General features: G+C 38.1%; 1 protein-coding gene across 1 annotated transcript; it reads right to left on the bottom strand.

Annotated features, from left to right (window-relative positions):
* Positions 1–2,789: 2,789 nt before the first annotated feature.
* On the bottom strand, positions 2,790–8,698 carry LOC140170552 (uncharacterized). Its single transcript, XM_072193900.1, has 5 exons — positions 8,416–8,698; positions 7,127–7,246; positions 6,064–6,393; positions 4,742–5,439; positions 2,790–3,942 (listed from the first exon to the last, which is right to left on the bottom strand). Exons 1-5 carry the CDS (start codon positions 8,696–8,698, stop codon positions 3,199–3,201), a joined length of 2,175 nt encoding a protein of 724 aa, XP_072050001.1. The 3' UTR covers positions 2,790–3,198.
* Between the last annotated feature and the right edge of the window lie 11,622 nt (positions 8,699–20,320).

Below are 20,320 nucleotides of genomic sequence, written 5' to 3'. Positions count from 1 at the left end.
GGTTCAGAGTTAGCCAAAATGCCCATCTTTCCTTAACGGAGTTGAGTCCTGGGCTATAGTCAAACCTATTGTGGTGCGGCTTGCGAGGAACTTTTAGATCTGCCGAATACAGACTTTCGAAATTCTCAAGCATTTTACAGAATCCTTCAAAGAGAATTTCTCTTCGCTTTGTGCTGATCAGTTCATTTGCTTCTAACGTTTGAATCTTTTCTTGTTCATGTTTAGATCGCAGAGCATGTATTATCTCAATACTATGACCTTGATATGTACCGGGAAGACTGTCTTTGTCAACAATGAGCTGAAACATCCCAGGTTCACCTTTTCTGGCTGTTCGTCCAATCATTTGCTTTTCAACTCGCATGTTTCGGGGAAAGAAGGTCAATAGCACAAACAAGCCACCGCTGCTTTGAACATCACTGTGTACTTTGTAATCTGTTCCTCTACCACCGAGAGTTGTTGTGATTATTACTTCACCAAGTTTATATTCCCGCTTTTCTATGTCATATTTGTGAATATCGCTTCTAGTATACATGTGAACTTGACAGATATTGCTGTTTTCGATGCTATTGATCTTAGTTCCAAAACTTTCTGCAGTTTTCAGATCTTCACAAACAACTAGGACAGCTTGTTCTCTTGCAATGGTGCTAACCCTTTTACAAATTGCACTCATCCAAGAATCTCTTCCTTCGTCGATTTGTATCATGGAATGACATACTAACTTCTTTGTTCGGTGTGGTGGTAAAGAGAGGCACTTTGTAGAGAAATGCCTTTTGAGGAAATCATGGTCAATGGTGTCACCTAGGGTTCCTGTTACTCCGTGTATTCCACCATTGTCCAAATATCTGTGAAAGAAGCGGTAATTTGACATGAAATTGGTCACAGTTGAGACCGGAGATATCGCAAGTGCATGCTTCATCTCCAAAAATTGCTGAAGCCCATCTGCCCACTTTTTGTTTTTCTCCAGAATTCCAGTACCTTCAAAATCTACTGGAAGTACTCGGTCAAATGCATGATCATGCTGCTCAGTTTGTGGAAGTGAGTCCCGTCCATCTACAACGACATATTCGCGGCCCAATGTCATCGAAAGAGCCCTCAAAGCATTTTCAACAAATATCGGAAGACACTCTTCAACATATTCTTTCAGGTACATGGGAAGAACTATGTCTGTTGACTTTCCCAGTTGCGTTATGTCGGTGTTATCTGAATATCTAATCTTCTTGCTCACTACATCAATTGCAAGATTACTCAAATCCTGTTCGGTGAATATCTCGCACGCCAATACCTTGTCCAACAGCAACACGGACACTAGGTTCCTCTCATCATCGGAAACACCATCAAAACTTTCCCGAAATGGCATTGCTCTATTATCAGCACCAATTTTGTAGAATTTAAATGAAATGTTAGACAGGTCCTGTGACTCGATAAGCTGCACTTCATTTTCTGGGGTAATGTTTGCCATAACGCTTTGGATTTTTTCCTGCAGTTCCTCTGTTTCGTTATCTTCGTACATCTTTTGAATGTCGTCGCAGTCACTTCTTGTAAACAAGCCGATAGAAATTCCTTCCTGAAGGATCGTGCAAGCCTTGTCTACTAAATCATCAGTCTGATCTACCACATTTTCCGCTATGGCCGTGTGTATATATTGTGGCTTGGTAACCCATACTATGTTCCTAGAGGAATCTTGAATTTGGTGATACGATGAAAGAAGACACCAGATAGTAGCCAGCATTTGTTCAATGTGTCTGAGGCTGGTTGTGTTTTGCGATAAATATGTAAGCTGCAGTCCGTTATCAAGTGTCATAGAATCGACTTCATCAACGATGATCACTTGAAATTCTCGATTTCCTCGGATATTTCGTCGTTCAAATTCGTGACGAAGAATATCAGCCGCGAATTCGGAAGTTGTACCATAGACAATGTTAGACTGGTATTTCTGTCGTAAAAGAGAATCGGCTTCTTCCTGGCTCTTGCAACTTAACGTTTCTGGCACTGGAATAGCACATGAGGATAAGCCTAGGTCCTTGTAGAATGGCCTCCATTCTTCTTCGTCACGTCGTGCTAGCACTTCAGAGCTTGTTAAAACGTCAACGAAAGTTCCCTGTAACGCCAGTATTGCAGCAAACATGGCCACAATCGTGGACTTTCCTTCGCCTGTTGCTACTTCAAGTAAGCAACCCGTTCCTTTTTGCTGCTCAAGAAGCAAAGCGACAACTGCAAGTATCTGGTTATTTCGAGGAATGAATTTGGTATGATTCTGGACGTGCTCAACAATCGCAACAACTGCATTAGCAATCCCTGAGCTAGAGTTAAGATTTTGGTATTTTTTCTTCCTTTGCAGTTTGACTATGTGCGTGTCCGATTTTGCGTATTTTTTTCCTTCCAATTTTCTTGCAATTTTCTCTATAATATCAACTATTTCTTGATGCATTTCTGGAGACATTGTAGTAGAGTATTTTATCTCCGCTAGTAGTTGATGGAATGGCTTATCCTCTTCACTGTCTATTGTGCGATCCACCACCTCCATGATATTTGTCATGTCTTGTTCTTGCTTGTTGAATTTGGTACCGTTCATTACATTGTAACAACACTTATATTGTAGAAGCAAATGGGACAACTGCGCGGTGTCAATGTCTCTTTCTGGGGTTGAAGGACCGGTTGAAAATGAAATAGGCTCAACACAGCCTATGATGAGACATGTGAATTTGCTACTTGGTCTGGATATTCTATCAATATCATTGAATTGAGATGGCGTACCGTACACTATATTTGTTGGCATTGAATTACAGGGAATGTGCTCAGCACCTGCACCACATGAGGATAGACCAAGACCGGAGTAGAATTCTTGCCACTTTTCAACATCGGTTGTAACATACGTCTCGTTCGATACAACAATATCCACTGCATGACCAAGTAAAGCTTGTATTGCAGCAACCATTGCTACTACCACAGACCTTTCTTCACGATCGATGGTTGTCAAATAGTCGCTCGATAGAGACTTACTTACCAGAGTTTCAATGAGTAGACGAAGTTGATGTTCATGCATGTCTCCGTTTTGATGGGACGATAATGCTACAATAATATCTGCAAATTGGTCAAAGGAGAGCTCATTGTGACATTCAGGTAAAATCGTTGGTCCAGTTCTTTCTTCTTTTTGATTGTTTCTCTTTCCTTTTGATTGCTTCTTCCTCCGCTCTATTTTTATCTTTCTTTTTCTTTCTTTCTCTCTTTGGTTTGAACTAAGTTGATCAGTTTTTCAACATCTTCGGCGGTGCAAGTGGGTGATGATAAACACACCTGATGCACAGGGGCTGGACAAGAGAAATGCGTCTCTTGCAGCAAGGTCGTGTCTTCAATATGGTATATGAGAGCCTTACGTAACATATCAGCACGATCCCCGATATCAGTTAAAGACAGTAATTTTAGAGCTGACATTGGAGACCATATTTGATTACTGATAAGTAATGACAAATGGTCTTTTTCCTTTGCAGTTAGCTCACATGGAGGTCTACGATACCGGGAAGGTAACAGATTCACGCAGTGCACAAGTATCTTGGTGGCTACTTCCACATCGGTGTTAGTTGTAACAATTAGAAGACGGAGAAAGAGATCAAACCTAGCGTCTAGGTTGTGAACGCCGATGCTATCCTCCAGTTCTTCTACCTCATCAAACATGGTAAAATTATGTACTGACTCGCTCAATGCGTCGAGTATTACAAGCCTTTCCGTTAACCTTACTTCATTGTAAGCAGTGATAGATAACACCTCTTCATGAAATGATGGTGATATATTATTTGCATGGCAATAGTCGGCTAAAATAAAGTTGACCAGATACCCGCTACGATCTGATATCGTATAATTTTGCAGGGATTTGGACTCTTCGAATTCTTTATAAGCCGGTTGAGAAGCTATAGTCTTGTCGTAACTTTCACCGGCGGAGGTCTCCTGTAAGATCAGCAAACAATACAACTTGAATATTCATATATTACGAGTCCTTTATATGATATTCAAGAGACACAATAAAATATATAAACAGGTTACTGAACATTCTATTCTAGAATTCTATTCTATTCTATTCAGCTCTTTAGACTGAAACTTTAAAGTACGTGTACAGACGGCATTGCGTGCGTACTGCTTTAACAGAGGGACTGATCAAGATTCAGGATTGATTGACAGTTACTAGGTTCAGTCAATCATACTCAGTGCCAGATCTGCGAGTACATGAGGTTACGATTGAAATACAATTGAAATACACGTTTTCATCTCATTTTGTTTTGATATGGAAATATTAGTATTGTACTTATTTTGCTAAGTTTAGCTAATTGCGGTTCAGAAATGGAAATTCTGACAGCATGCTATTAATACGTCACTCAGTCGTGATCCAAGTCTAGCATCGTCTGCTGATTGACGGCGATTGACTTCATTTGCGCTAAAGTAAGCTTATCCTGATATGTGACTCCTCGCCACAACTGAGCCCGGATGTCGCCAGTGCCACTATTGAGATATGCTCCATCGAACTTAACAATAAACAATAGGAAACAAAGGATTTATTGACTGTTTTATTGATTTTTCACTACTTAAATGTCAAGTACTATAGACATGATATACATCATTCAAAGTTTAAAGCTAATTTAAAGCAGAATATTTTGGTTGAATATCTCAAAAATGATGATTGGCGACTTCCGGGCTCAGTTGTGACGAGGAGTCACATATAATATATGATTACTCCATAATCCTTGCTTACCTCATCATATATGATTGAACTTGTTGGATATTTGATTTCTTCCTGCAGCAGAATTTGTTGTTTTCGGGCAGGCACATCTACTTGGATGTGCCTTTCTAACTTGTTTTCTATTTCCATCATTCTTCTTTTCTTCTCATTTCTTTCTAATTGGATTTCTCTTTCTAGCTCTCGTTTTCTTTTCAGCCGTTCTTGTCTGTGTTCTTCTTTTCTTCTTTCTTCTAGCTTTTGTTCTCTTCTCAGCCGTTCTTGTCTTCGTGCTTCTTTTCTTCTTTCTTCTAGCTCTTGTTCTCTTCTCAGCCGTTCTTGTCTTCGTGCTTCTTTTCTTCTTTCTTCTAGCTTTTGTTCTCTTCTCAGCCGTTCTTGTCTTCGTGCTTCTTTTCTTCTTTCTTCTAGCTCTTGTTCTCTTCTCAGCCGTTCTTGTCTTCGTGCTTCTTTTCTTCTTTCTTCTAGCTCTTGTTCTCTTCTCAGCCGTTCTTGTTTTCGTTCTTCTTCTCTTCTTTCTGCTAGCTCTTGTTCTTTTCTCAGGCGTTCTTGTCTTCGTGCTTCTTTTCTTCTTTCTTCTAGCTCTTGTTCTCTTCTCAGCCGTTCTTGTTTTCGTTCTTCTTCTCTTCTTTCTGCTAGCTCTTGTTCTTTTCTCAGGCGTTCTTGTCTTCTTTCTTTTTTTCTTTCCTCCTCTTCACGAAGATCCCCCTCCTCGTCTGTGTTTAAAACGATACAATAATAATGAATCAAAATTAATACATCATAGTTACCTAGGTCTAAGCCTAGGTAAAGAGTGATATACGCTCTTAAAACACGTATAATACATGCGCTATTTATGGCACATTATTAGGGATAATTTTGCTTGGGGAAAAAAGGAAGGAAAATGGCGTGAAAGTAAAATATAGCCATAATACTATTTCAACCAAATTTTAATTTTGTTATTATTTGCCACAACTATGAAATAATATTGTTGACCACTTTCAGGAAGCGGAAAGGTTTTCTGGTCACTTAAGCCGAAATAATGAGATGAAATGAAAGAAACTCCACTTACGATAGGGGATTTAAATGTCTTAATTAGACAACTAATTAAAAATTTCCCTCTTTCTTAGTTTAGTTATAAGAAGATCTGGTCATAACAATTCAGAACAAACTACATATCCTACAAGCACAGTGATGTAAACCAATCCCAATTATGTCTATAGTGTAAGTTGGGACATGTGTAAACATATAATGTCAAAAATCAGGTTTAGTAGAAACACTAAACAAGAAAGAGAAATTCAATTTAAAAGATCACACTGTATGGCTTTAAGTTAAGGAAATAAACAAACAAAAAGGTTCACCTGGATGACCACATGTATCGCGTCTTCCTTCCCCATCTTGATACAGCTCTGCTGATTTTCTACCCAATGGTCTTATGCGCAGAGTAATTTTCCCCGATTTAGTGAAATATTCCAAATAATTGTACCTCAGCTGTGAATTTTGACTTTCTCCACTGGAGGCGAACTGGATGTGAACCTTACTTGGCTTATTCAATTCGTATTTGACTTGGGAGTGAGGTTGGATTGTCTGCGTAGACAAATAAACCAAAATTATTAATGCATTAGTACAACATATTGGCAATTCTACTTCATCAAATCCATATCCCCCATCCCCCAAATGGAATCCACAACCTTAATCATCAGTGTGGAATTTTAAATGGGTTTACCTGAATTGATGACTCCATTTGAAAACTACACCTTCTGTGTAAAAGTAAAGGTCATGACTTCTATAGTGTGTGTATGGATTTCAACGATGGTGTTTACAATCAGAAGGATAGTCACCAGTTCTTTTGTTGTGCATAATCGCGCTAAAAGTCGATCGATACATGTTAAAATCAGCACAATTCAGAGAAACACTCTGACAATTTGAACTTATTATAGCATTCTATCAGCATTTTTCTTCAACAAGACTCACAGCACAGCTGTTATAATGAGTACTCTCTTCATATCAGTACTTTTGGTAGCTTCATTTCAGCTTAGACTACATCAACTTGGTGAAGGTCATAATCTGGTAAGCTTACCTGACTGCGGAATTCTGCACCCTATCACAGCTCACCACAGGTCAGGCATAGACATTGCCAATTTTCATGGTGCAAAATATTTGCATAGACGTGTAGCCTATAGTATGCTAACAGTTCGGCTACGTTCCAGTTGTTGCTCTTGGCGGGGGATGTCCACCAAAATCCAGGACCTCGTCAGGAGTGTGCACATTGTACCAAACCAGTTTACAATAAGTACCGAGTCCAATGTACATCATGCAGTGATCATTTCCATCGTGCTTGTAGTGGACTGTCTGTGCATCAATTTCGCTCCCTCAGCTCCTGCTGGACTTGTATGTTGTGTATTTGCACACAAGGTCTCCCACCACTAACTGACTCCTTTTTTGATTCGACATCTTCGCTTAACTTGTCCGTGTCTACATGTAGTGAACCAGGCTCTTCAGGATCCTTTCTGTCAGTTTCCAATAGCTCCATTAGTTCTGTTGCTGACAGTAGAAACAACAATATGACTTGCTTTTATTTGAATACTCGTAGTACCAAGAAAAAAACCGTGGATCTTCAAGCTGTTGTATACAGCCTTGATTACGATGTTATCTTAATTACTGAATATTGGTTGAACTCAACTATTCCTGACAGCTTTATTCTCCCTTCTGGTTATGTTGTGTACCGAAATGATCGTACCGGTACTCATGGTTGTGGGGTGTTGATTGCAGTGAAAATGGACTTAGCGTCTCATCGCCATGTTGAGTTAGAAACGTATCCAGAGTCGTGTGTTGTTGAAGTAAATCCACAGCCTGGGGAAAAGTGTTCTTCTCTCCGTTGTGTGTCGTCCACCTGTGTACACCAATGCTGGCATGGAGGACATGGATATGCTGAGTTCTTTTATTGACTCTATTCAATCTCATCAAAAATAAAATATAGTAGGTGACTTTAATTTGCCACGTATTAATATTGGACACTAAACGAATATACCAATGACAGTAGAGTACTTGAAAGAGAATTTTGTGATGTTGCCAATGCTTGCTATTTGCACCAGATGGTGAATTTCCCAACTAGGTTTAATAAAGATGGTACTGGTAACATCCTTGATCTTGTTTTGCTGTGGGATCCTACTCTTGTTAATGATCTTAGAGAAGGGTGTGATAATATTGGCTCGGATCATACTGCCATTACCTTACCTTTTCAATTCCCATCTTGTGCAATCATGTCAAGCAACCAAAGCGCACCGTTTACAATTTCAAACGAGCCGACTGATCTGGCCTAAAAAATGCTCTCCTTTCTCACTCTTGGAATTTGGACGACAATGACATTGATGTTTTGTGGGACAATTGGAACACTAGTTTGTGTGACATTGTTGATACGTTTATTCCTAAGGTGCACTGCAAAAGCCAAAACTCTGCTCCTTGGATTGATTCAGAAATTATTAATATTGTGAAGAGAAAAGAACGTGCTTGGGTTAAGTTTTAAAAAAACTGGCAACAGCATTTACTGGGAAAAATTTCGTTCTTTGCGTAAGCAATCTAAATCCCTCATCAAGAGAAAGCGTGCCGATTTTCTCTTTGAAGTTTGAGACTCACTTAGAGACAACCCAAAGAGGTTTTGGTCATTCCACAAGATTAAAGACCCTGGTAAAATTCCCCATTCAATTACATACAAAACTCATACAATAATTCCACCACCAGCATTCCAGCTGAACAAGCCAGTCTCTTCAAGAAATATTTCCACAGTGTGTTTAGAAACAAAGATTCCTTTGACATTGCATGTGTATCTGATAATAGTAATGATACGAATAGATTGTGTTCTATTTTATTTTCTTCTACAGACATCTTCGACGTTCTGAGAGCATTGGATCCAGGCAAGGCATGTGGTCCGGACGGTATTCCAGGCAAGTTGTTGCGCGAGTGTGCTTTTGAGCTGTCACACTCCCTGACTGTCATCTTTAATGCTTCTCTGCTGCAAGGTAAGGTTCCATCCGCCTGGAAGTTGGCAAATGTCACACCAGTGTTTAAGAAAGGGGGCAACACTTGCGTTGAAAACTACCGTCCAATATCACTGCTCAGCCTGGTTTCCAAAGTTCTTGAACGCTGCATCCACAAGAAAGTATTGCCCTTTTACAGCCAATTATTTCCGATGGGCAGCATGGCTTTATGCCAAATCGGTCTTGTGTTACACAACTTGTTGATTTTACCCATACTCTTGGTTCTATCTATGACAGGGGGTGTGACACCGATGTTGTGTACCTGGACTTCTCAAAGGCATTTGACTCCGTCAACCATTCCAAGCTTATTGAGAAGCTCAGGTATGCAGGCATGGGTGGCTCACTCCTTGCCTGGTTCAACAATTATTTGGAGGGCAGATTGCAGAGAGTGGTCATCAATGGTGCTCATTCTGACTTATTACCAGTCACATCCGGTGTCCCACAGGGCTCTCTATCCTAGGGCCCTTACTTTTTGTTATCTTCATCAATGACATGCCATCCTGTGTCTCACCTGATACACGCATTGCTCTCTTTGCGGATGATGCACAATTATATAGAATTTCTTCCATTGATGATCAAGTGGCTCTGCAAAATGACCTCAATGCTCTGAATAACTGGAGTAAAACATGGGATATTGATATGAAAAATGTGTGGTTCTTCAGGTCAAAACTCGTAAACATCACCATGTTGATCCTGTTGATTATAAACTTGATAACCACAATTTACTTTCTGTTACTAGTCAAAATGATCTTGGTATCATGGTCACTAATAATTTGAATTGGAAAATGCATATTAATCATATGATTTGCAAAGCTAACCGTATTTTGGGATTGATCCGTCACACTTGCAATGAAATAAAAGACCCCCTTACTCGTAAAATTCTTTATTTGGCTCATGTCAGACCTATTTTGGAATACGGGTCAGAAATTTGGAATCCATCTACTAAGGGTCTCATTACTGCCATTGAAAGAGTTCAAAGGCGTGCTACCAGATTCATCCTTCAAGAAAGTTCTGCCCCTATGAAGAACGTCTTACAGAACTCAACCTTTCTAGTCTTGAGGACCGTCGCAAGTTTAAAGATAACATTCTGCTCTTCAAGGGTTTACATGGCATGTCTTTTATCTCATTGCAAGATAGAGTGAATTTCCGTGGCACTGAATCCATATCTTTAAGATCTTCTGACTCACCTACAATTATCCCAAATAAGTGCAATACCAATATTTTCAAGCAGACATTTTTTAACCGTGTGTACAACTCCTGGAACAACCTCCCTGCTGACGTTAGGAACGTTCAAATTTTCAAATATTTTAAATCCGAGCTCCTTAATTACTACATCTCAAATTCACCTGTCAGTATCCATAAATAATTTCATCGGGATTGTTCATGATTCACAATTTGCAAATGTTTCTTCTGTACATGTCCAGAAATGCTTCGGTATGGAGGTCTTAGACATGCCTCAGTGGCGTTTCGTACTGCATTGTTCCAGCAGGAATCAGACGCGGAGTGTGAGAGTTTATCAGTCAGTTTGATATAGTGCTACGGTGTGGTGCGGAGCGTCATTGGGGTGTGTAGGGGATCTTTGTGCCGAGGTGTTCTTGGATTTGTGCGGGGGAACATTTGCAGATTGTGAACTTATCAGTTTACCTACCTTGTGCAATTTCAAAAATGTTTATTGAATTATGCGATGTCTTTTGGCAACTCAATTTTAGTATTATATTGTATTTTTAATGTATTTTATAGTGTTTTTAAACATGTTTATAATTATGTACTGTGTAATTTTAGTTCTTTTATTTTGGTGTGTGTATAAGGGCCCCCATCCAGTGGGCCTGCGTGCCTGTTCGGGGTTGCCCTTTTGCACCACACACCGCTTTTTGATATATAATTGTGCAATAAAGGTATTTAAAAAAACCAAAAAAAACACCTTTTTGCTATGAAATATTTATTCCTGTAGAAATGTCAGTTAAAAACATAGTGCTTGGATATAATTAAATTTAAATCCTGGTGTTAAAATTAGCCATTAAATTGTGTCTTTTAGTGTGCAATTTTTTATAGGCCTTAAGTTCGCCCGCGAGCTTTTTCGGATTATGATTTTTAGCACTTCAAACTAATATAGTTTGCTGATGAAAGATATTTCCAACCTCTGTAAGGCACATCGTGTGGGTCAGATAGTTTGGTCAGAATGGGAAACAGAGTGGTCATTCCACAGAAACTACGGAGTGACATGAAGCTGAAACTACACTCTCCTCATCTAGGTGTTGACGGTTTTATACAGTCGCGCACGCGAATGTATCTTCTGGCCGGGCATGTCTAGCGAAATCAAGCAGTACATCGCAACTTGCGATATTTTGTCGCACTTATGAGAGCAGCCAGCAGAAAGAGACTCTCATGAATCATGAAACACCATCCAGACCATGAGAACGTGTTAGTACTGATCTGTTTTCATGGAATGGAAATGACTTTCTGGTAACTGTGGACTACTATAGCAATTTCTGGGAAATAGACCCTCTAACTGACACCTCAAGTAGCACAGTAGTCAAGAAACTCAAAGGGCATTTTGCTAGATATGGATGCCCAACTCAAGTGGTCAGTGACAATGGCCCGCAGTACACAGCAGACACTTTCAGGAAGTTCGCGCACGATTGGGACTTTCAACATTTAACATCATCAAGTTTTGAGATTTATTCAGCTAAGGACTATTTGACTTTCCTTAAAAGCAAGCTAAAATTTTGCATAAAATCATGCAAGTGAAATTTTGTTTCAGGCAAAAGTTTCAAGTGTTATTGCCAGTCTCACACAAAAGAAAGTGAGCATTTTTTTTTATCATTTTTTTTTGAGAAAAAAAGGGATGTTATGGTATCGATTACGATGTTTACAATATCGCCCATGCCTATATTGTATATTCATGTAAGGTCAGAGTTTACGTTGTGATGTGCCCTGGGTAATTTAATTTAATTATTTAACTTTGTTTACAAGCTAAAAGTATTCCATGAGATGGGAAACCCCCTTGCACTTGCAAGAGTTTGTGTGTTATGGCATGTTCTAGGGGAATTCCCTTTCATTCATCAGGTGATCAAAACAAACTGAACCAGAGTTATCAATATCATAGGGAATTTTCCATATTACTCAATATTCAGTGCATAGTTGCACCACGAAGTAAATGTGACAGAATGGTCTATTAATAGTTTGTGGGTATAAAAGCTGGAGGCTTGAGTTTGAACTTTACAGAATGTCATGGGAGATTTCAAAACTCCACATGTATGTGATGGTCTTCGTGCTTCAAAAAAGAAGTACATTTTAACCAGTTTACATAGCCAATAATTGAAGTAATTTTAATACAGCAACGAAGGAGATTGCGAACACTTAATGTGCTCTTCCTCATCAAATGATTAAAGTTCTTTCGTGTGAGGATTTCATACGCAAGGATATTTATAAACGCAATTATATTGAGTAATATGGAAAATCCCCTATGATATTGATAACTCTGGTTCAGTTTGTTTAGATCACCTGATGAATGAAAGGCAATTGACCTTTTCGGTAAATCCCATAACCCTTTGCGAGCACACCTGAGAACTCTTTCATTTTACGTCACGCCGACTTGCAATGCGCAGTAACGATGTTCGATAAACGATGTGCGCATCGGCGCAGAGCGGCGTGACGCAAAATGACGAATGCCATAACACACAAACTCTTGCAAGTGCCATAATTTTAACTGCTGCTTTAACCTTAATCGCCTCTGGCGGTCTCGGGAAAATAGTAGACCCACGGTCTCCAGTTCACCTGGGGAACAATAGATTCCACCAGATCCATCATGATCAGTAAATATTTGTATAATAACTAAAAACTAGTTTAATGAGCACAAAGGTTATTCTAAAATGAAAGAAACTTGATTACAACTTAAGTTGCACGTACTGGCGGTCTCGGGAAAATAGTAGACCCACGGTCTCCAGTTCACCTGGGGGAACAATAGATTCCACCAGATCCATCATGATCAGTAAATATTTGTATAATAACTAAAAACTAGTTTAATGAGCACAAAGGTTATTCTAAAATGAAAGAAACTTGATTACAACTTAAGTTGCACGTACTGCCATCGCGTGCGAGTATTACGCACTAGGCATATGCGTACAACTCGCTACATACGTGCGCCTGGACAAGCATGTTCCGCGACGATGTTAGACACCCAGAAACCAATGATATTTAGTGCTTACAAGTTAAATTAAACGACATCCACTTTTTTAACTAGTCATTTGTAGCCCAAACGTTTGAAGCCATGATTCTAATCTCTTCGTAGCCCTAACCCTAGCACTTATCGTAACCATAAACCAGTCCCTCTGTACAAATCTGTTGCCTATATCGAATTGGAGGACGTCGATTCGTTCATACCTTCGTGGCATTTCGAAATATGTCTATTTAAAATCAATATGTTTATAAGTTAATAAGTAGTCATGTAAGTAAGATACACTTCTATAGGCTGGACCTGATGTTCCATCAAAACCAATAAGTCAGGTTATTCATAACAAATTATGTTCACTGTAGTAGATCTTAGTTCTAGTTGAGTTTGGATAAGTAAAGAATAAAGAGGGAAGTTTTAATACTTACCTCTACAAGCCAATTTCCGTGGTTAGAACAAGTACAAAGTAATTGTACCTTCCAAGACTTTTCAGTTTCATTTTTAATTTCAACCTTTGAAGGCGTGTCACCCATGTTTGACAAGCTTATCTGAAAAAAAAGGATGATCGGATAATTATGAATAATGCATGAATGACGTGGATAAGAAAATAGGCCTAGTACTACGCTTACGCTGCTCCAAAAAGTATCGTTACACTTGAAAAAAGTCGTAATGAAAAAAAAAAAAAAAGGCTATTGAACATTTTATACAACGAATTTTGACACTTCATTTGTTGCTTTGCAATCTCGCTAATAAAAGTTGCAAGCATTTCAAAGTATACAAAAGTGCAAAGCCAATAATCACATTATAAATTCATTTCACTCAGTGATAACTTTTATTCAACCGACAGTAAGCCAAAGAATTAAGGTTCCAGCTATGTTCACCCCTGTATATCCTAAAAAAAGACAAATATGTCAAAATTAAAACACGCAGTCAATACCTGTACTCTTTAGCTCTGATTTATGACCTTTTGTTGAAATTGGTTACGAATTAAAGAAACGTTGATCTAGAAACCTAATGAAGAAACGAAATCAAAAGTTGCACCTTTGTGTTCTAATCAATGAAAGCACGACGCTAGTTTTAACGTGCTAATCAATGGAAGCGCAGCGCTAGATCTCTTGTTCACGAACGCTTTGTGAACAAATCAATAGGACATTTAATGCAGCAAACTGCAACTTTTACATTGGTATCCTCCTTAGATTTTGGGATCGCCGTGTCTTTATTTTTTGAACAATTTCAACGAATAAGGTCTTATTTTCGAACTAAAAGATGCACCTATTTGCTGCTGGTTCCGATTATGGCATATCTGTCTTTGTTTAGGATATACAGGAGGTGAACATAACTGGTACCTTAATTTTTTGGCTTACTGTATTTATTCCAATATCATGCTACTCTTATTTTCAAGAATACTAGTTCACCCGTAGCTGTGAGAGCAACTGATAGCAATGCTGTTTGACCCCTGATGACCCTCTTAACTCTTTGACATGTTCCTGTAATATTGAGGATTCTTTTTACCACTTTTAAGCCCGATCGGGCATACTATAAGATTTGACCCTACATGACCTTTATCCTCGTGTGACCTCGGTTTGATTTTGTTCATGCTCCCGTGATATGGAGAATTACTTTCACCAAGTTTAAGCCAAATCGGGCGAAGTTTAAAGTTTAGCCCCTGGATGACATTTGACCTTGGATGACCTTGATTTATATAGTTTTATATGTTCCCCTCATACGAAGGATTCCACCCACCAAGTTTAAGCCCGATTGGATAAATGTTGAACCCTCGTAATGACCTTTGACGTCGGTTGACCTTCATTTTAATTCGCGCACTCGTATCAAGGATTGCACCCACCAAGTTTGAGCCTGATCGAACAAAGTTTAGAATCGACGACCTTTGACTTTGACCTCCGATAACTATTAAAACCACCCGGTCAACATGCTTTTCCCGATAGCTAACCATATCTGAAATATCGGATCGATGCGTCGAAGCGCGGCGAAACGCATAGCCGGACAGGCAGACAGACAGATCCCCCACACACCCCACCAATACTCGCTACATTGTGGGGGTACCCCCAAGGGTTCAAGTATGTTTATCGGTACAACATGACATTGTGGGGGTATAAATAGGTATGAACATACATTGTGGGGGTATGAAACTGTGTGTTAATACTCCCATAGTGGCTGATGGTGTTTCACATAAAACGTTTTTAAAACGTTTTCATGAGCTTTATATGATCCAACTTTTAAATGGTTTTGAATAAAACCAAAACGTGTTTGCGGGGAATTAGGTGGGAAAGCGCATTAAACTGCTAAAAAAGAATACATAATACATAATCCAAATTAATACATAAGCAAATATAAAATAGCCAAAAACATCTTTTTTAAACCAGCAAATTTAAACACAACTGGTGACAGATAGTTCTCTGAGAGGCCTCTAAATTGAAATGCTTATTGGACAGAAACAAATCTAAACAATAAATATTATTAACTTTTGAAACATTAAAAAAAAAAAGTTTTCCCTTAGGGGCCTATAATAAAGAAAATAGCATTAAACATTTCAGACTCCCTCAATGGCAATGCCATGCGAAAGGAAGCGGGCTTGGACGATCAATTGTTATGTTTTTACCATCATCAAGCATGCAGCTTCCTATTTTACTTATTCATAAATTCAACCCCCGGTCAACATGACCAAGATATGATTCCGATGACTTTATGTGGGCCCTACATGGCATGTATGAAATCATATCGGTACAACATGACATTGTGGGGGTTTAAATAGGTATGAACATACATTGTGGGGGTATGAAACTGTGTGTTAATACTCCCATAGTGGCTGATGGTGGCATGTACAGTGTGTTATTCTGAAGGCATATTTAAGAGTTACCCCTACCCCCTCAAGAGGCCATAAAATGCCATTTGTTGATGTCTTCATTGTGGAGGTACCACATAATGTCGCAATACGCCCACAATGTAGACTCACACTTAAAAGTACCCCTACAGTGTACCTCCTGCACACCCCCACACCCCCCCACACACACACACACAAAATATCATAATCATCATTTGCATTTTTTCCATCTAACATTAGAATACTAGAAAAAAATAGAACACCCTATAGACATTGACTAATGTCAATGCATGTGTACAAGTGGCGTCACTACGCTATGTCTAACAGAAAACGTTTATTTGTCGGATATAAAACGTTTCAATAACGTTAAAATATTTTCGAAAACTTGATCAAAAACATTTTAATATAATGTTATTTGGGTTTACAAAATATTGTGAAAACATGTGTGCAAAATTATTTTACAATAACATTTTGACAACATTTTTTAAAATGTGTTTCACATAAAACGTTTTTAAAACGTTTTCATGAGCTTTATATGATCCAACTTTTAAATGGTTTTGAATAAAACCAAAACGTGTTTGCCGGGAATTAGGTGGGAAAGCGCATTAAACTGCTACAAAATAATACATAATACATAATCCAAATTAACACATAAGCAAATATAAAATAGCCAAAAACATCTTTTTTAAACCAGCAAATTTAAACACAACTGGTGACAGATGGATAATCAACAATGCACATGTGCAAGTGACGTCACTGTGTGATGTTGCTTGTGGGAGAAGCCCGGGGGGTCACTCTCACACAAACGTGCCTCCCACCCGCGTCCGAACACCTCTGAAATGCACCCTTAATGGTGAATTTTTACATAACCAAATCGCACCCCTTAATGGCGAATCACATACAAATCCTACCCTAAATGGCGTAGCATCAGTCGGAGGGCCATCATGCGCGTTTTCCGTTAAAGGTCAAATTATTAACGTACGCGACCTTTGCAAAAATGACCGTGGCACTCTTGGGTATGCATTTTTACCTTTCCCGCGGAAAATTTCGATTTGAAATGTATTGTATTATGTGTAGCCAATCATCTTGGGCAACTTACAAATAACTTGTATTGAAAATATCTTCACAATTCTCTACTTGATTTCCACTTTGTCTACTTTTGTCGTTAGAATTCGTGATTTTTGCGTTTGCTTTACCTTCAAATTTATTTTCGTTGCTAAGGACTTCTAACCCGGATATTTTCTGTCTTAACGGTTTAATCATTCTAATTTTTAGCCAGACACGTAATTTCAACCTTTATCTATCGATTAGTCTTTGTCCCAAATTTTGAACTTAAAATTCTAAGTTGTTATAATTGTTTAAATTGGTTACCCAGATTAGGCCCATCGACGAAAATTAAGTAAACAACTTCATAACAATACCGCGTGACTTGACACCATGAACGAGTACACTCGCGCGACTTTGTTGCGCCCAAGCGCGCCATTCATCTGCGTTCAGTGAAATACGCGCTCGCAGTTTAACACTGCTCGCATGAACCTTCTCAATGTTGTTGTCGCATGGCCTACTGAATACTGGTATTTTTCCGTCTTGTAAAATGTGAGTGGACGCGGCGAATCAGCCGTAAACTCGGCAAATTGTATTCTGAGTTAAAGTGTAAAATGTATGTGAAGGTCGTATTCATAGGTGTATCAATTCGTTGCGACAAGTATCTTATCAAACGCTGTTTAAATCAATCAATAATACTACTGCTGAAGAGGATAATAAGCTTCTACCTATTTCTATAGAATAGTTCTTGTCTTTGTTTGCTTTGGCTAAATCCAGTTCAAGTGGTAGATAACAAAGCATTGTATTTTGTCTAAGTATGTATAATCAACAATGAACAATGAGAGGATATTTCTGAACCTCGTTGACTTGGGGATGATCTGAAATGACCGTCAATTATGAATGTTGGATATTTATTACCAGAAATGTAGAAAAAGAGACACATGTAGAACCGATAAAAAATACAATTTTGTCGAAGGAACAGAGTTCAACAAATCATAACCCCGCTTTTGGATATCGTTTGAAGTCAAATGATATACCATTTTAAAGCTTATGGTATATATTTTCTAAACACGAAATAAAACAAAATTGACTGGGGCCGACTTTACGGCTGATTCGCCGCGTCCAGTCACAAATACCCTTTCATCCCGGCAGGTTTTTGTCTTAACCAACCACAAATCTTGATTTTTTAATATGAGGATAATAAGCCATGTTTCTAATCATATGCAAATTCCTGATTTATGAACTCGCACCATTTTTAAAATAACGCAGTTTTTGTTACTCTTTTATCTCAATTCATGACAAAAATTTGTGTTTATGCGCCCATATCATATTCCTTGCAAAGTTACGGTATTTTTTGTGAACATATACGGAATGTTGAAAGCCTTTCTTGTAGTTATATATAAAATATATAGCTATTACGAGTTGTAGAGAGAATTTTGGAAGCTTTTAAAACTGCAACCCAAACCAAGCAAATTTAAATTTTCGTTATGTGCGTATTCATAGCGTACAGTTTAATAATATCGCGTCAAAGTTGAATGGCCCTCCAACTGGCATAATGCAAAAACCATACCCTAAATGGCGTCAACTGAGAAATATCTATATTGATACCATACGTGGCGTAAACAGGGAAATGAGCTAATTTGATACCCAAGGTGTCTTTTTGATGTTGCAGACAGAGATACTGAAGAAATCATGAACAAAAGTAACAAGAATCAATTAAAAAGTGGTGATTTTTATCAAATTAGTGCAAACTCACTCAAACAATAATATTGCTAACCATAAACGTCTAAGGATTTAGCTGAAAAAGGACCCCTAAATGGCGTTGCCTTCTGAAAAAGTACCCCTTTTTCAAAAAGACGTCGACGACGCTGTGTGGTGAAAAACATACCCTTTTAGACGTTTTTCTTGGACACGGGTGCGTAGCAAGTCAAGTAGTGAGTGACCCCCCCCCGGGGGGGGAGAAGAAGCAGCAGAAATCGTTGAAATACTACTACTACCACTCCTACTACTGCTTGTACTACTACTATTACTACATACTTGTAACCCAGCAAACACAAAACGTTTTACAGAAAACGTTCATTTGTCGGATATAAAACGTTTCAATAACATTAAAATATTTTCGAAAACTTGATCAAAACTTTTTAATATAATTATTTGGGTTTACAAAATATCGTGAAAACATATGTGCAAATTTATTTTACAATAACATTTTGACAACATTTTTTTTAATGTGTTTCACATAAAACGTTATTAAAACGTTTTCATGAGCTTTATATAATCCAACTTTTAAATGTTATTGACGCGTTTTGAATAAAACCAAAACGTGGAAATTAGGTGGGAAAGCGCATTAAACTGCTACAAAAGAATACATAATACATAATCCAAATTAATACATAAGCAAATATAAAATAGCCAAAAACATCTTTTTTAAACCAGCAAATTTAAACACAACTGGTGACAGGTGGATAATCAATGGAAAAATCCGGGGGAATATTCCTGCGATGTGGAGTAAGAATCGGACTTTAATGTGGTACTACACCCCTGGATAACTGTGTGACTATTTTTGCATAAAAAAAAAAAAATAATAACACGCTGGTAACAAATGTTATGTATATTATAGGGGCAAGGAATCCAGTTACTACAGAAGTTACCCAGAATTTCAGTGACTCAAGACAAGCGGTACATTATTTATGATAAAAAAAAGAGATACCGCCAGAATGTACCTCATTTCTTAACATTATAATGAAACACTTATCTTGAATCACTGAAATTTCAGTGAAGTAATTGGATTCCTTACCCTTATATAACTTTTGTAACTAGTACGTAGTTATTTTTTGAGAAAAAGGCACAAAATTGATCAGGGGGTGCAGTACAACTTTATGGCCTATTTAGTAATTTGTATATTCGGAAAATCGTAAAAATCATCAAAATTCAGTTCTTTTGCTCATTTGTTAGTAGCCTAAATGTGTTAATAGAGCCAGCTAGTCTATGATTAAGTCGAAAATCATTTATTAAAGACAAAATATGACATTTTACATGAAACTGTAATAATTAACATCTGCTATAGAGAAATTAGCTACATGTATTAGCTACATGAATTTGGGGCTTCAACCCTGTTTTTTCCAAATTGTTTAAATCAAAAATACCTTACTGTTTTCATAATTTATCCTTCCCTTTTAAGCAAATTATATACAATTTTAATTTTTTACACTATTGCTGGGATCACCGAATGGGTTTTTTAAAGCCATACTAGTTGTTTTTGTACTTTAACCTTTCCACCACTTACCTCTACTTTGCATTGGACTTAATATAATATGTTTCCTTCCACTGCTCCCTTTCGGCTTATTATCACGTACATGGGCGTTATGTACAGCTACTACACAGAGGCTACTACACGTTGAACAGTGAAGACTTTTAACGCCATTCATGAATACATCGGAGCTATACACGTTGCGACAGTAAAGTATTAAATTAATGTCATCCATGAATACATCGTTCTGTCCATTTTATTACATCATTGGCTT

This window comes from Amphiura filiformis, chromosome 14, assembly GCF_039555335.1.
Source record: "Amphiura filiformis chromosome 14, Afil_fr2py, whole genome shotgun sequence".
Taxonomy (NCBI): Eukaryota; Metazoa; Echinodermata; class Ophiuroidea; order Amphilepidida; family Amphiuridae; genus Amphiura; species Amphiura filiformis.
Note: the sequence above shows the minus strand (reverse complement) of the source record. Positions and strands in the feature narration are given on the sequence as shown.

Bases quoted from the DNA above. Each gene is read 5' to 3' on its own strand.
- LOC140170552 (XM_072193900.1), bottom strand. From the start codon at position 8,698: ATGACAGTCAGGGAGTGTGACAGCTCAAAAGCACACTCGCGCAACAAC. The intron at 5,440-6,063 runs GTGAACCTTTTT...TTTTAAACACAG, and splicing joins CGATACATGTGGTCATCCAG to ACGAGGAGGGGGATCTTCGT. The intron at 3,943-4,741 runs GTAAGCAAGGAT...CTGATCTTACAG, and splicing joins GTTCAATCATATATGATGAG to GAGACCTCCGCCGGTGAAAG.